Below are 16,593 nucleotides of genomic sequence, written 5' to 3'. Positions count from 1 at the left end.
TGGTTGAGGGATAAATATTGGCCAGGACGCGGGAGAACTCTTCTTCAAAATAGTGCCATATAGTACTCCCTCAGTACTGCACTGGAGTGTCAGCCTTGATTATGGGCTGAAGTCTCTGAAGTGGGGCTTGATCCCACAACCTTCTGACTCAGAGGCAAGGCTGACACTTTAAGGCAACTCAGTGTATTTTGCCTATAAGAGGTGGTTCTTGGGTTGGCCCATATTCTACCCAAGGGTTCGCAAAATTGATTTCGAGTATCGATGATCTAGAAGCCTAGGTTCTCAAAGTTATGTCTGAGGAACTGGCTTCCTCCTGGCTCATCTACTTCAACTGTCCTTGTTAATTGGTGCTGGCCAATCAAGCAGCAGCAAACACCATTCTCTTTCACCCAGGTCAGACCGTGGTGACTGCAGATCAGTGGCCCCAAAATCCCAGACCATTTTCGGCATTTCTGGTGCCTAAAATGGGGGCGGCTCACTTGATTGGCCAGCAAGTTGGTGTGGAAGCCATTCACTGCCTGCTTTCCACCCCACTAATGAAGCGCCCGAGGTTCCAAATGCAATTTGGATCTTCTTGCGATCCATCCGGCAAGTCCCCCTGCACCTGATTTACATATATTGAAATGAGGGTAGTGGCAATGCAGCCGTCATTTCCTAGTTATATGGTCGCAATTCACTAGGGGTACATCAGAACAAGAAATATAAAACACAGGAAGAAATAAGGAGTTTCTTAGCCTGAAAGTGTGAATAACGATTCCTGGAGCTGTGAATAACTTTTGGAGCGATTTTGCTTTAAGCCTAGATAGTCTTGGACTTGCTTCTAACTGCCTCTGGGGATGCGGGAACAATGAGAGATTTTGACTGCCTCCTCCCTCCACAGTGAGAACTTCTCAGGAGGAACAACAACAACTTGCATTTGTACAACACCATTAACACAGAAAAACAGAGATGCTTCACAGAGACGTAATCAAACAAAAATGGACGCTGAGCCAAAGAACGAGATATTAGGAGTGGTGATCAAAACTTGGTCAAACAGGTGGATTTTAAGGAGGGTCTTAAAGGAGGAGATGGAGGTGTAGAAATGGGGGAATTTAGGGATGGAATTCCAGTGCGTGGAGTCTAGATGGTTGAAGGCACGGCTGCTGATGGAGGGGCAAAGGTGGGTGGACAAGAGGCCAAAGTTGGAGGAATGAAGAGTTAGAACACTCACATCAATTTGCAAGGGTCACCCCCTCAACGGAAAGGGCTTCTATTCCCTGAATGTACAGACTGTATGTGACAACATGCAAAGGACCCCCCTGCACCTCAATGCGAGATTTGCTGGAAGTTGTCATGATGCATTCATCCTTCGGAATTTGCCAGTGCCTGAGCTCTTCAAGGAAGAAAATTATGTCAACTGATGGCTTCTGGGTGTCAAGGCCGACCCTTTGCTCCCGTGGATAATGAGTTAGATAAACAGCAGCGGAGGTGCGCCACGCTTCTACCAGAGTGGCCATTGAAAGGACCACCGGGATCTTAATGGGGTGCTTCCACTGCCGTGACAGGCCAGGAGAGACTCTGCAGTATGCTCCAGCTCACTTGTACTGCATAGTTTTAGCCTACAGTACCCTTACTAAGACTATCTAATAACCCCCAGGTGCAAGTATCTGAGCTGGTGCATGAGAGGAAAAAAGCAAGGGATGCATGGAGTGAGATGGAGGAGGTTGTGAGAGGAAGAAGGGGCATTTTAAAAAATTTGTTCATGGGTTGTGGGCGTCGCTGGCGAGGCCACCATTTATTGCCCATCCCTAATTGCCCTTGAGAAGGTGGTGGTGAGCCGCCTTCTTGAACCGCTGCAGTCAGTGTGGTGAAGGTTCTCCCACAGTGCTGTTAGGTAGGGAGTTCCAGGATTTTGACCCAGCGACGATGAAGGAACGGCGATATATTTCCAAGTCAGGATGGTGTGTGACTTGGAGGGGAAGGTGCAGGTGGTGTTGTTCCCATGTGCCTGCTGCCCTTGTCCTTCTAGGTGGTAGAGGTCGTTGCTTTGGGAGGTGCTGTCGAAGAAGCCTTAGTGAGTTGCTGCAGTGCATCCTGTAGATGGTACACACTGCAGCCACGGTGTGCTGGTGGTGAAGGGAGTGAATGTTTAGGGTGGTGGATGGAATACCAAGCAAGTGGGCTGCTTTGTCCTGGATGGTGTCGGGCTTCTTGAGTGTTGTTGGAGCTGCACTCACCCAGGCAATTGCAGAGCATTCCATCACAAGATTTGTGCTTTGTAGATGGTGGAAAGGCTTTGGGGAGTCAGGAGGTGAGTCATTCGCCATAGAATACCCAGCCTCTGACCTGCTCTTGTAGCCACAGTATTTATATGGCTGGTCCAGTTAAGTTTCTGGTCAATGGTGACCCCTAGGATTTTGATGGTGGGGAATTCAGCAATGGTAATGCCGTTGAATGTCAAGGGGAGGTGGTTAGACTCTCTCTTGTTGGAGATGGTCATTGCCTGGCATTTGTCTGGCGCGAATGTTACTTGCCACTTATTAGTCCAAGCATGGATGTTGTCCATGTCATGCTGCATGCGGGCACGGACTGCTTCATTATCTGAGCGGTTGCGAATGGAACTGAACACTGTGCAATCATCAGCGAACATCCCCATTTCTGACCTTATGATGGAGGGAAGGTCGTTGATGAAGCAGCTGAAGATGGTTGGGCCAAGGACACTGCCCTGAGCAACTCCTGCAGCAATGTCCTGGGGCTGAGATGATTGGCCTCCAACAACCACTACCATCTTCCTTTGTGCTTGGTATGACTCCAGCCACTGGAGAGTTTTCCCCCTTATTACCACTGACTTCAATTTTACTAGGACTCCTTGGTGCCACACTCGGTCAAATGCTGCCTTGATGTCAAGGGCAGTCACTCTCTCCTCACCTCTGGAATTCAGCTCTTTTGTCCCTGTTTGGACCAAGGCTGTAATGAGGTCTGGAGCCGAGTGGTCCTGGCGGAACCCAACCTGAGCATCGGTGAGCAGATTATTGGTGAGTAAGTGCCGCTTGATAGCACTGTCGACGACACCTTCCATCACTTTGCTGATGATTGACAGTAGACTGATGGGGCAGTAACTGGCCGGATTGGATTTGTCCTGCTTTTTGTGCCAGGACATACCTGGGCAATTTTCCACATTGTCGGGTAGATGCCAGTGTTGTAACTGTACTGGAACAGTTTGGCTAGAGGCGCAGCTAGTTCTGGAGCACACGTCTTCATCACTACAGCCGGGATGTTGTCGAGGCCCATAGCCTTTGTTGTCTATCCAGTGCACTCAGCCGTTTCTTGATGTCACGCGGAGTGAATCAAATTGGCTGAAGACTGGCTTCCGTGATGGTGGGGATATCAGGAGGAGGCCAAGGTGGATCATCCAGTCGGCACTTCTGGCTGAAGATGGTTGCAAACGCTTCAGCCTTGTCTTTTGCACTCACGCACCATCATTGAGGATGGGGATGTTTACAGAACCTCCTCCTCCCGTTAGTTGATTAATTGTCCACCACCATTTACGACTGGATGTGGCAGGACTGCAGAGCTTTGATCTGATCCGTTGGTTGTGGAATCGCTTAGCTCTGTCTATAGCATGTTGCTTCAGCTGTTTAACATGCATGTAGTCCTGAGTTGTAGCTTCACCAGGTTGGCACCTCATTTTTAGATATGCCTGGTGCTGCTCCTGGCATGCTCTTCTACAGTCCTCATTGAACCAGGGTTGATCCCCTGGCTTGTTGGTAGTGGTAGAGTGAGGAATATGCCGGGCCATGAGGTTACAGATTGTGCTGGAATACAATTCTGCTGCTGCTGATGGCCCACAGCGCCTCATGGAGGCCCAGTTTTGAGCTGCTAGATCTGTTCTGAATCTATCCCATTTAGCACGGTGGTAATGCCACACAACACATTGGATGGTGTCCTCAGTGTGAAGACGGAACTTCGTCTCCACAAGGACTGTGCGGTGGTCACTCCTACCAATACTGTAATGGATAGATGAATCTGTGACAGGTAGATTGTTGAGGACAAGGTCAAGTAGATTTTTCCCCTCGTGTATGTTCGCTTACCACCTGCCGCAGGCCCAGTCTGGCAGCTATGTCCTTCAGGACTTGGCCAGGAGTAGTGCTACCGAGCCACTCTTGGTGATGGACATTGAAGTCCCCCACCCAGAGTACATTCTGTGCCCTTGCTACCCTCAGTGCTTCCTCCAAGTGGTGCTCAACATGGATAAAGACTGATTCATCATCTGAGGGAGGACGGTAGGTGGTAATCAGCAGGAGGTTTCCTTGCCCATGTTTGATCTGATGCCATGAGATTTCATGGGGTCCAGAGTCAATGTTGAGGACTCCCAGGGCCACTCCCTCCTGACTGTATATCATCGTACCGCCACCTCTGGTGAGTCTGTCCTGCCGGTGGGACAGGACATACCCAGGGATAGTGATGGAAGAGTCTGGGATGTTGGCTGAAAGGTATGATTCTGTGAGAATGGCTATGTCAGGCTGTTGCTTGACTAGTCTGTGGCACATCTCTCCTAATTTTGGCACAAGTCCCCAGATGTTAGTGAGGAGGACTTTGCAGGGTTGACTGGGCTTGGTTTGCCTTTGTCGTGTCCGGTGCCTAGTGGTCCGATGCCAGGTGGTCCGTCCGGTCTTGTTCTTATTATGACATTTTGTAGCGAGATTGTACAACTGAGTGGCTTGCTAGGCCATTTCAGAGGGCGATTAAGAATCAACCACATTGCTGTGGGTCTGGAGTCACATATAGGCCAGACCGGGTAAGGATGGCAGGTTTCCTTCCCTAAAGGACATTAGTGAACCAAATGGGTTTTTACGACAATCCGGTAGTTTCGTGGCCACTAGTTTTTTCTTTTTTCCTTTTCTCATGCTGTTCCTCATCATCATTTTCCACCTCGTCTGCCCTCTATTGCTGTAATGGATCTGCAGGAATGTTAACAATTGGTGAGCAGAGCCCCCTTGGTTGTAAGGAGGCACAGAAAGCGGTGGAAGCTTATGGCCGCGTGCTGCTTCACAGTTCTACTGTGGCATCACTGACCTGGTGCTGGCACTGTGCCACCGACCTCACCATCTCCCAATGCTGTGTCAGCGTGCCTCCCCACCAACCCCACGGCCTGTTCCTCGTAGGGGGTGAACTCTCTAAAGTCAAGGATGCCACCTCCCGTACCCTGCCTTTCACAGACATTGTGTGCATGTTTCTCCTGGGACAAGATTCAGTGAGTTAGGTGAAGACTAGCAACTGAGGGCTGTCTCCCAGGTGGCATACGACAGCTGATGTAGGAGATCTGATGGTATCACTCTGTTAAACTGGAGCAAGGGGGTCTTACGGTTCTGCACTCAGGTCCGTGCTGTTAGAGGAGATGTGGACACATACTCTAAGATTCTGAGTAAGTGACTCCCTTAGACAGACGCTGTGAAGGGTTAGTTGTACAGCTTTTAATTTTCAATGGTTAAACGGTACATCACCTTCAACACTGAAAGAGCTGTCACTGTTCGGAAAAGTTTACTTCTGAAACTATCCGATCCCTTCTCCCCACTAAGGGTACAAAAGGGGTACGTCCACGGCCCAGTGCTATCAGTGCTCAAGGGCAACGCGCCCGGGGAGAGCGTACACAAGAACACAAGAAATAGGAGCAGGAGTAGGCCAATCGGCCCCTCGAGCCTGCTCCGCCATTCAATAAGATCATGGCTGATCTGATCCTAACCTCAAATCTAAATTCATGTCCAATTTCCTGCCCGCTCCCCGTAACCCCTAATTCCCTTCACTTCTAGGAAACTGTCTATTTCTGTTTTAAATTTATTTAATGATGTAGCTTCCACAGCTTCCTGGGGCAGCAAATTCCACAGACCTACTACCCTCTGAGTGAAGAAGTTTCTCCTCATCTCAGTTTTGAAAGAGCAGCCCCTTATTCTAAGATTATGCCCCCTAGTTCTCGTTTCACCCATCCTTGGGAACATCCTCACCGCATCCACCCGATCAAGCGTAGGAAGGCAGCTCATGCGGTTCCCGGGGAATGCCACTCTTTCAAGGAGGCCAGAACTGGGATTCATCACAAAAGTTCTTTTTAGTCAGAAGTACGAGGGTCAACAAAGTTCATGGACAAACACTTAAATTAAATGTGTAGTATTTTAAAATACTGTTTATTAATGGCCCCAGTGTTTCTGTAGCCTTATCCCCAGTGATGCGATACCAGTTCCCCAATGGTCCAGAGGATTCGCAGATTCACCAGAATTATACCGGGACTAAAAGTGATGAACTAGGCTTGTATTCCCTGAGTGGAGACGATTAAGGGGTGATCTAATTGAAGTGTTTAAGATGATTAAAGGATTTGATAGGGTAGATAGAGAGAAAATATTTCCTCTGGTGGGGGAGTCCAGAACAAGGGGACATAACCTTAAAATTAGAGCTAGGCCGTTCAGGGGTGATGTCAGGGAACACTTCTTCACACAAAAGGTAGTGGAAATCTGGAATTCTTCCCCCCCCCCCCCACCCCCCAAAAAACTGCTGTTGAGGCTGGGGGGTCAATTGGAGCTTTCAAGACTGAGATCGATCGATTTTTGCGAGGTAAGGGTATCAAGGGATCCAAGGCGGGTAAATGGAGTTGAGATATAGATCAGCCATGATCTAATTGAATGACGGAACAGGCTCGATGAGCTACTCTTATTCCTATGTTCCTGGGACAAAAATCACTGCTTGAAGTTGCACTGAGCCGTACAGACCAAAGGATCTAGGTTTCAGTTCAGGTCTGTGCTGAGTTGGTTGGTCTCAGATGAAGCAGCAATTGAGTTGCTACAACTGACCTCAGCACCCCGGGCTAGGGAGAAGAAACAAAATCACGCAGAGTGCCCGCTGTTGATCACAATCTGTTGAACCCTGGATCTGTGGAGGTTCAGTGAAGATAGAAATGTTCCTGCCTGTTATGACCCACGGTTGAAAATCTTGCTGACTATCTAGGCTCAGTGGCGAACAATGACCACTTGGAGGAGATTTCAGAGGCTATTTGTGTCGTACAACTGTCCTGCAGCAAGAGTTAGCACTTCAGAAGAAGAGGGGATTAAAGGGAAGAAAATAGTCACATAAATGAAGCTGTGCCTCACTTAAGTGGGTCTTTAATATCATCTGCTTATCTCCAGGTTGCTGAGGATCTCCGGGAGCAAGTGATAAGTATTGGAGGTAGCAAGTCCAAGGCAACTGTTGAGGGCCTGTTCCAGCTCTACCAGAAGCTCAAACAGTTACTGCATCAACAAATTTACTTATCATCAGAGTAAGTGGTCATACAGTGTATCTCCAACACACGTATACTCACAGAGGGTATTAGCGACTCACATATACTCCTGCAGTGTACCAGCAATTTAGATCTATCTACTCATGCAGTGTACCTCTGGTACACATGTACTCATGCAATGTAACAATTCACATGTACTCACGCAGTGCACCTCTGACACTTGTACACCCATGCAGTGTACTTCCAACACATCTGTAGTCACAAAGTGTACCAGCAACACATATTTATTCAGTGTACTGGCAATATATATGTACTCACGTAGTGTATCTCTGACACACGTGCTCACTCAGTCTACCTGCAACACATGCATGTATACTCACACAGTATACTTCCAGCACATATACATCACTGTACCTCTGACACATGTATCCTATATGGTATACATGGTGTATTATTAACATGCATTTGCTTACAGTGGACTCTAACATGTATATTGTACTTACACATTGTGCTGCTAATACACAGGTACTGCGCTATAATATGTTCGTATTCAGTGCATCACTGTTGTACATGTCCTTACGGGAGTGTAATGGTTATGTTACTGGACTAATAATCCAGAGAACGCTAGCTCAAATCCCACCATGGCATTTAAAAATCTGGAAATAATCTGCTGGTAAACGTGACCATGAAGCTGTCAGATTGTCTTAATCCCTTTAGGGAAGGAAACCTGCCGTCCTTCCCTATCCACACCAATGTAGCTGACTCTTAACTGCCCTCTGAAGGGGCCTAGTGAGCCACTCAGTTGTATCCATGGCAACAAGGGATGGGCAATAAATATCGATCTTGCCAGCGATGCCCACATCCCGAGAATGAATAATAAAAAAAACTCAGCAACTTTAGAGCAGTGTTAGCAACATGGACAATAGTCTCTGGACTGTTGCTATCATTGCTGTCTCTACCACTGTGAAGTTGTCCATTTACCATCCTGTCCAATATCTATCAAACCTCCTAATTAGTGACCAAAACTACAGTTTCTGGCATTGCTGTGCTTCAGCCCACTGTGCATAAACATCACTTTAAAGGTTGACTCCCTGTGTTTTTCAGAGACAGCCCTCTTCCACTGAAGGACTTCCACAAATGGTTCAGTGAATCTTTACCCAAGTGGTTACAGATAGTGAACAACAATACGGTGGAGATGGTCCAGCGGGCTGTGAAGAAAGACCAGGTATTGCAACCCTGGAGTAAATAACTTGGTTATTGCTTTGTGTATGTGGGTGTGTGCATGTGGGGACCAGCCAGTTGGCATCACTCAGTGTCGTTTACTTCAGAAAAACAACTGAGAACATTGTGATAGGATAGTTTACCAACGTGGACTGGACGGGTTAGTGGCCTTTCACCTTTGAGAATTGGGTTTGACTCCAACTCAAATGGGAAGGAAGTCTTCTGTGCCTGCTGGCTATAAGGGCTTTGTGTGAGATGGGTTGTGGGTTCAAGTCCTACTCCAGTGCAGTACTGAGGGAGCAACGATGACACATTAAACCGAGGCCCCATCTGCCCTCTCAGGTGGACGTAAAAGATCCCATGTTACTATTCGAAGAACAGCAGGGGAGTTCTCCCCTGTGTCCTGGCCAATATTTATCCCTCAACCAAAATCACTAAAACAGATTATCTGGTCAATATTACATTGCTGTTTGTGGGACCTTGCTGTGCGCAAATTGGCTGCCATGTTTCCTACATTACAACAGTGACTACACATCAAAAGTACTTGATTGGGAAGTCCTTAGGTTGTGAAAGGCGCTATAGAAATGCAAGTCTTTCTTTCTGTGTATGCACAAAATGGTCTTTGAAATGAGACTTGGTCCAGGTCCACCTCTTTTCTGCGGCCTGCCAATAGTTTCCTGGATCACTGGGCCTGCTTCTGGGGAAGGTGGGACTTGTACAAGTCGGACGGGTTGCACCTGAACCAGAGCGGGACAAATATCCTTGCGGGGAGGTTTGCTAGCACTGTTGGGGGGGGTTTAAACTAACTTGGCAGGGGGATGGGATACAGAGTGGAGCTACAATAGGGGGTGATGTGCAGCCAAATATAGAGAAAAAAACCTGTCAGCTTGGAAGACAGGGCAAATATGTGAGGGCAAGGCTGGATGGCATCTATTTTAATGCAAGGAGTCTTGCGAATAAGGTGGATGAACTGAAGGTGTTGATAAACACATGGGAGTATGATATTGTTGCTGTCACAGAGACATGGTTGAGGGAGGGGCAAGACTGGCAGCTCAATATTCCGGGGTACAGAATCTTCAGGTGAGACAGAGGGGGAGGTATAAGAGGAGGGGGGGTCGCAATATTAATTAAAGAATCAATTACTGCCATAAGGAGGGATGATATATTAGCAGGTTCCTCTAATGAGGCCATATGGGTGGAGCATAAAAACAAAAAGGGGGCAAGCACTTTGATGGGAGTGTACTATAGGCCCCCAAACAGTCAGGGGGAGATAGAGGAACAGATATGTAGGCAAATCTCAGAAAATTGTGCAAATAATAGGGTAATAATAGTGGGGGATTTCAACTTCCCCAATATTAACTGGGATACTCAGAGTGTAAAAGGCTTAGAGGGTACAAAATTCTTAACGTGCATCCAGGAGAGCTTTTTGAGCCAGCATGTAGAAAGTCCTACAAGAGAGGGGGCGGTACTGGACCTAATTCTAGGGAATGTGGCCGGCCAAGTGGAAGAAGTGCTAGTAGGTGAGCACTTTGGTGACAGTGACCATAATTCGGTGAGATTTAAGGTGGTCATGGAAAAGGACAGGGAGGGGCCGGAAATAAAGGTTCTAAATTGGGGGAAGGCCGATTTTAATAGGATAAGGCAGGATCTGGCCAAAATGGACTGGGATCAGCTGCTTGTAGGAAAATCCGCATCGGAGCAATGGGAGTCTTTCAGAAGGGAGATTGAGACCATACAATGGCAACATGTTCCCGTAAAGGTCAAGGGTGGTTCCAAGAACTCCAGGGAACCTTGGATGTCAGGGGATATACAAGAATGGATTAGGAAAAAAAGGAGGGCTTTTGGCAGATACAAAAGGCTAAAGACGGAGGAAGCCCTAGAGGAGTACAAAAAGTGCAGGGGGATACTTAAAAAAGAAATTAGGAGATCAAGGAGGGGCCATGAAATAACACTGGCGAGCAAAATAAAGGAAAATCCTAAGATGTTTTATAAGTATAAAGGGTAAGAGGATGACTAGGGAAAAAATAGGGCCCATTAGGGACAAAAATGGCAATCTGTGTGTGGAGCCGGCAGATGTAGGAGGGGTTCTAAATGAATTTTTTGCATCTGTTTTCACTATGGAGAAGGACGATGTAGACATAGAAATACGGCAGGGGGACTGTGATATACTCGAACATATTAACATCGAGCGGGAGGAGGTATTGGCGGTTTTAGCAGGCCTAAAAATGGATAAATCCCTAGGCCCGGACGAAATGTATCCCAGGCTACTGTGTGAGGCAAAGGAGGAGATTGCGGGGGCTCTGACACATATATTCAGAACCTCTCTGGCCACAGGGGATGTGCCAGAGGACTGGAGAACCGCTAATGTAGTACCATTATTCAAGAAGGGGAGTAGGGAAAAACCGGGGAACTACAGGCCAGTGAGCCTAACATCAGTGGTAGGAAAATTATTGGAAAAAATTCTGAAGGACAAAATTAGTCTCCACTTGGAGAAGCAAGGATTAATCAGGGATAGTCAACATGGCTTTGTCAAGGGAAGATCATGTCTGACTAATTTGATTGAATTTTTTGAGGGGGTGACTAGGCGTGTGGATGAGGGTAACGCAGTGGATGTGGTATACATGGATTTCAGTAAGGCCTTCGATAAAGTCCCCCACAGGAGACTGGTCAAGAAGGTACGAGCCCATGGAATCCAGGGTGCCTTGGCACTTTGGATACAAAACTGGCTTAGTGGCAGAAGGCAGAGGGTGATGGTCGAAGGTTGTTTTTGTGACTGGAAGCCTGTGGCCAGTGGGGTACCACAGGGATCGGTGCTGGGTCCCTTGCTGTTTGTGGTCTACATTAATGACTTGGATATGAATGTAAAAGGTATGATCAGTAAGTTCGCTGATGATACAAAAATTGGTAGGGTGGTAAATAGCGAGGAGGATAGCCTCAGTCTGCAGGACGATATAGATGGGTTGGTCAGATGGGCGGAACAGTGGCAAATGGAATTTAACCCGGAAAAGTGCGAGGTGATGCACTTTGGAGGGACTAACAAGGCAAGGGAATACACAATGAATGGGAGGACCCTAGGCAAGACAGAGGGTCAGAGGGATCTTGGTGTGCAAGTTCACAGATCCCTGAAGGCGGCGGAACAGGTAGATAAGGTGGTAAAGAAGGCATATGGGATACTTGCCTTTATTAGCCGAGGCATAGAATATAAGAGCAAGGAGGTTATGATGGAGCTGTATAAAACACTGGTTAGGCCACAGCTGGAGTACTGTGTGCAGTTCTGGTCGCCACACTACAGGAAGGATGTGATCGCTTTGGAGAGGGTGCAGAGGAGATTCACCAGGATGTTACCAGGGCTGGAGCGCTTCAGCTATGAAGAGAGACTGGGAAGATTGGGTTTGTTTTCCTTGGAGCAGAGGAGGCTGAGGGGGGACATGATTGAGGTGTACAAAATTCTGAGGGGCACAGATAGGATGGATACTAAGGAGCTTTTTCCCTTCGTTGAGGGTTCTATAACAAGGGGACATAGATTCAAGGTAAAAGGCGGGAGGTTTAGAGGGGATTTGAGAAAGAACTTTTTCACCCAGAGGGTGGTTGGAGTCTGGAACTCACTGCCTGAAAGGGTTGTGGAGGCAGGAACCCTCACAACATTCAAGAAGCATTTGGATGAGCACTTGAAATGCCATAGCATACAAGGCTACGGACCAAATGCTGGAATATGGGATTAGAGTAGACAGGGCTGATGGCCGGCGCGGACACGATGGGTCGAAGTGCCTCTCTCCATGCTGTATAACTCTGACTCTGACTCTGACTCTGATTTCCATCACTGGCAGGATATAGTCTCTGTATGACTCTGAAGCTTTCTGGAGCACTCCCCCACTGCTCTATTTTCTTCATCGTGTTTACTTCAGCAACAGACTGCTGTCACCAGTAAAGGGAGTGACGTTATTGGGAAATCACAGGTGCACCACTCACAATATTCCATCCATCCATTTTAATAGGAAGAAAACTGTCAGTAGCTTTTCCAGGACCAAGTTTTGATGTTTAACTTTCTTTTGCGTGATCTTCATTTGGTAGCACACCAACATTAACAACAATGGGCTCTTCTTGTGTAGATTGTCAGACACTCCCTGTGAGGTAACACAGTTTCTTGGTGTCCAGTGGTTTATATTTTAGCCATGTGACATTTTGCTAAAATTGTGGCCTAAATTTCCAGACATATATCTCTCACCATGCAGGCCTTGCTCTGAGGCAGCATTATAGTAACATTAAGAATGCACTTTTCAAGTACACTTCTTACAGAAGTTTTTGTTTGAATATTAACTCTCCACATACTGTTTCTACAGCTGGAAGCTTTGGGGGAGAAGACTAAGCACAGTACCTCTGCTGTGGATATTGCAACCTGCTTCACCAAGATCAAGCACACCTGGACGGAGCTGAGTTGGCCTGAACCCGAGGAAGCTTTCGTCATCATGGTCAAGCTGACTGAGGTGAGTCCGAGTTGTCTGCAGTGGATGTCAGGCCGATAAAGGTAATTGTACACACACTATTTTCATTGTTGGGCTTTCCATGATAAGACTGTCTCTGTTATTCCCTCTGTTCACGAGAAAGGCCTTAGTTTTGACACTATCTTCAGTGTGAGACTACTGGACCTACGCTCCAATTACTTCTGTTAACTTTTATAGCAGTTTGTAGGTTCTGCGATTCCCTTCCAATGATTCAGAGCCTTGCTGGTCATGGGCATGGCGCACTAGTGTAGAGATTTCCCACCGGGCAGGCATACAGGATCCTAGATCCAACTGGTGCCCAGGAAACCTGGTGTCCGGGTTGCTGGAGGTGGACAACTGAGTATAGAATAGTAAGCTAAGTATTTTTTAGGCCATATCTGTAAATTTTCCTTTTGCTTTTTCCTGCTGATAAAATTTGGCAGCACCAGACCCCTCCACTCCCACTACTGGGGTGAGTGCACCCATGTCAGAGGGAAGCACATATTGCTGACAACACAAAATCAGGGCTCGGAGTTAGAGTTTGGTTTAAATAATGTACCACTGCTGTACACTCCATGTGTGTGCATTATACAACGTACACTGTACCACACCTGCGAGTGTAACAGGCGTGAGATATATAGGTGCACATTATATTATCATCACCAATAACTGTGGTGTGAAAGGGTTGAAAATCCGTGGCTGTTCCAGCGTACTCCGTGCTGTAACCTGATTGGCCAGAAACTGGACTGGGGCCTGACTGTGTTGACTCCTGGCCTTGTACTCCAGTGCGCTGGTTTTGTGGAGGCAGGGGCTCCGCCCACCCCAAACGAGGCCTTCAACGTAAATTGGGGGGGGGGGGGGGGGCGGGGTGTTGGGTCGAAATTCCCATGACCTTGGTCTTCAAAGGGACCCAACGCATCCTTGGCTACGGTACACCTGGTGAAAGCAGATATACCGGGCACCTGCACAGGGGAAGCAGGTCACCTGGGGGTCCAGGCCTGGGCCCCCTGAAGATTTAAAAGGTGCAATTTTATTTTGTATATATAATTTATTGGCTCCCTTACAAAGGAGGGTTGAGGGAGCTGGAAATTTCTCTTTCCAGGGGGCACCTGTTGTCCCCCTCTCCCCCAACTCAGATCTGGGCACTTCCACCACAGTACGTGGCTTCCCCGGCAGGCAGGTGTCCCAGGTGCAGCCCCGGTTGCATTTAAAGTAAGGTAGCTTGGGGGTCAGTAGCACAGGTCAGGAAGTGGGGGGGGGGGCTACCTCTCAGTGCTTACACCAAGATGCACTCTCTCCTCCCCGCCCCCCCCCCACCCCCCGTGGATTTTTGAAGCCACAAAATTTGAACAAATCTGAGGGGAAACAATTAAATTAAAAGTTATTGTTAATGGTAAAATAAAATCACGCCTTTGGTTCAGGCAGAACATTGATGAGAATGAATCCAATACACCCTCGGCCCTGTCCCATCAATCCCTATAGAATATCTGCTCCCACTTACTATCAACTGTCGCTCTTTATTCCCCACTGAGCATTACTGAGGGAAGGTGAACATTCACCAGTTTGTAGAGGTGATCTGATCAGCTGAAACTCGAGACTGTGTGGCCGTCACTCTAAAGAGTTTGAAGCTACGCCCATTCTGTTTGATCGTACCTGTGCCTGTAATGCTGTCAAACCTCATGGATACTTTCTGTTACAGGACATGTGTAACTTGGCATTAATGTACTGCCGACTAATCAAACAGAGGGCAGAGGAGCTGTCAGTCAAGGGACATGAAGTAAACTCAAGTGACGTGAGTGCTGACTGTTTGTAACTCAGCTTGATCCGCATCTGATTAAACTAATCTGCATTTCATTCAAGATTCAAAAGATTTGCATCTCATTAAGGCAGCCTGCTGACAGGAGAAGCCACTGATCTGCATCTTATTAAGAAATCATACGACTAGCACACCGACACCCAGCCCAGGTAGTTGGTGATAGAGAGAACTGGATGTCATTTTAAAAAATATTTATTCTCGGGATGTGGACGTCATGGGGAAGGCTGCATTTATTGCCCATCCCTAGTTGCCCTGAGGTGATGATGGGCTTTCTCCTTGAACCGCTGCAGTCCATGTGGTGAAGGTGCTCCCACAATGGTGTTAGATTGGGAATTCCAGGATAGTGGCCAGGCACCGAGGTTGGAATGGTGATATATGTCCACGTCAGGATGGTGTGTAACATAGAGGAAAGTCAGCCTCAGAGTTCCTAGCCTCACTCAGCTCCTACTGGTGGGGTGGGGGTAATACTGGGCGACATGTCTTATCTTTTACTCCTTTCAGCTTTGGTGGGCCTTGGCCTTTTACTGCAGTTTCTCTATTTTAAAAAAAAAATGTTTATGGAGGCTGAGGAAATGGCTAGAAAATATCCAGTGACTTGTATTCACAACACTTTCATCCCTAGTCAGACGTGAACGGAGTGAGGTCACTACAACTATGTGTGGTTCTCAATAACATGGAGCAGCTGCGAAGGGTCATTTCTAAGCTGCCAGAAGACCTAGACTGGCAAGGCCTGAAGGAAGACACGGCCAATGTGATTGCAGTGGACCAGATCCAGAACACACTGCACACCCAACTTGAAACGGTCAACAGCTCGATCAACAAGAAGATCAAGGGCGTGGTCCAAACCCTTGCCCAGAAGGTATGAAAGTCACGTCAATTTAACCCGGACGTCCACATTAGAGATAAATTTAGGGGCTGAAATCCTGGGGTCCCTGCTTCGCTGCTGGACGAGCAGCGGAGTGAGACTCCCGGCCTCCAGCAGCCATGGACACTGACCCCATTCGAAATCCCGGAGAGGAGGTCATCAGTGTATCAGCGTATGGGCGTATCAGCATCCTGGTTTGCCCTGTTGCATGGTTACAGTTCCTGGTTTGCCATGTTGCATGGTTACAGTTCCTGGTTTGCCCTGTTGCTCGGGTACAGTTCCTGGTTTGCTCGGTTGCTCGGGTACAGTTCCTGGTTTGCTGTGATGCTCGGGTACAGTTCCATGACGCGAGTTGCTCGGGTACAGTTCCTGGTTTGCCCTGTTGCTCGGGTACAGTTCCTGGGTTGCTCGGGTACAGTTCCTGGTTTGCTGTGATGCTCGGGTACAGTTCCATGACGCGAGTTGCTCGGGTACAGTTCCTGGTTTGTCCTGTTGCTTGGGTACAGTTCCTGGTTTGCCGTGTTGATTGGTTACAGTTGCTGGGTTGCCCTGTTGCTCAAGTACAGTTCCAGGTTTGCCATGTTGCTCAGTTACAGATCCAGGTTTGCCCTGTTGCTTGGGTACAGTTCCTGGTTTGCCCTGTTGCTCGGGTACAGATCCAGATTTGCCCAGATGCTCGGGTACAGTTCCTGGTTTGCCGCGTTGCTCGGGTTCAGTTCCTGGTTTGCCGCGTTGCTTGGGTACAGTTCCTGATTTGCCCTGTTGCTTGGGTAACAGTTCCTGCTTTGCTGTGTTTCTCGGGTACAGTTCCTGGATGCGAGTTGCTCAGGTACAGTTCCTGGTTTGCCTTGTTGATCAAGTACAGTTCCTGTTGCTTCAGTACAGTTCCTGTTGGTTGCGTACAGCTCCTGGTTTGCCATGTTGGTCGGGTACAGCTCCTGGTTTGCCGTGTTGGTCGGGTACAGCT

General features: G+C 47.9%; 1 protein-coding gene across 1 annotated transcript in view; it reads left to right on the top strand.

Annotated features, from left to right (window-relative positions):
* unc13d (unc-13 homolog D (C. elegans)) overlaps positions 1–16,593 on the top strand; it is a 147,260-nt gene that overhangs the window by 88,600 nt on the left and 42,067 nt on the right. Inside the window, exons 19-23 of the mRNA XM_068004395.1 lie at positions 7,152–7,282; positions 8,348–8,468; positions 12,805–12,948; positions 14,645–14,737; positions 15,384–15,620. Coding sequence (XP_067860496.1) covers positions 7,152–7,282; positions 8,348–8,468; positions 12,805–12,948; positions 14,645–14,737; positions 15,384–15,620 — 726 coding nt within the window. The remainder of the gene's footprint in view (positions 1–7,151; positions 7,283–8,347; positions 8,469–12,804; positions 12,949–14,644; positions 14,738–15,383; positions 15,621–16,593) is intronic.

Source organism: Heptranchias perlo, chromosome 23 (genome assembly GCF_035084215.1).
Source record: "Heptranchias perlo isolate sHepPer1 chromosome 23, sHepPer1.hap1, whole genome shotgun sequence".
Lineage (NCBI taxonomy): Eukaryota > Metazoa > Chordata > Chondrichthyes > Hexanchiformes > Hexanchidae > Heptranchias > Heptranchias perlo.
Note: the sequence above shows the minus strand (reverse complement) of the source record. Positions and strands in the feature narration are given on the sequence as shown.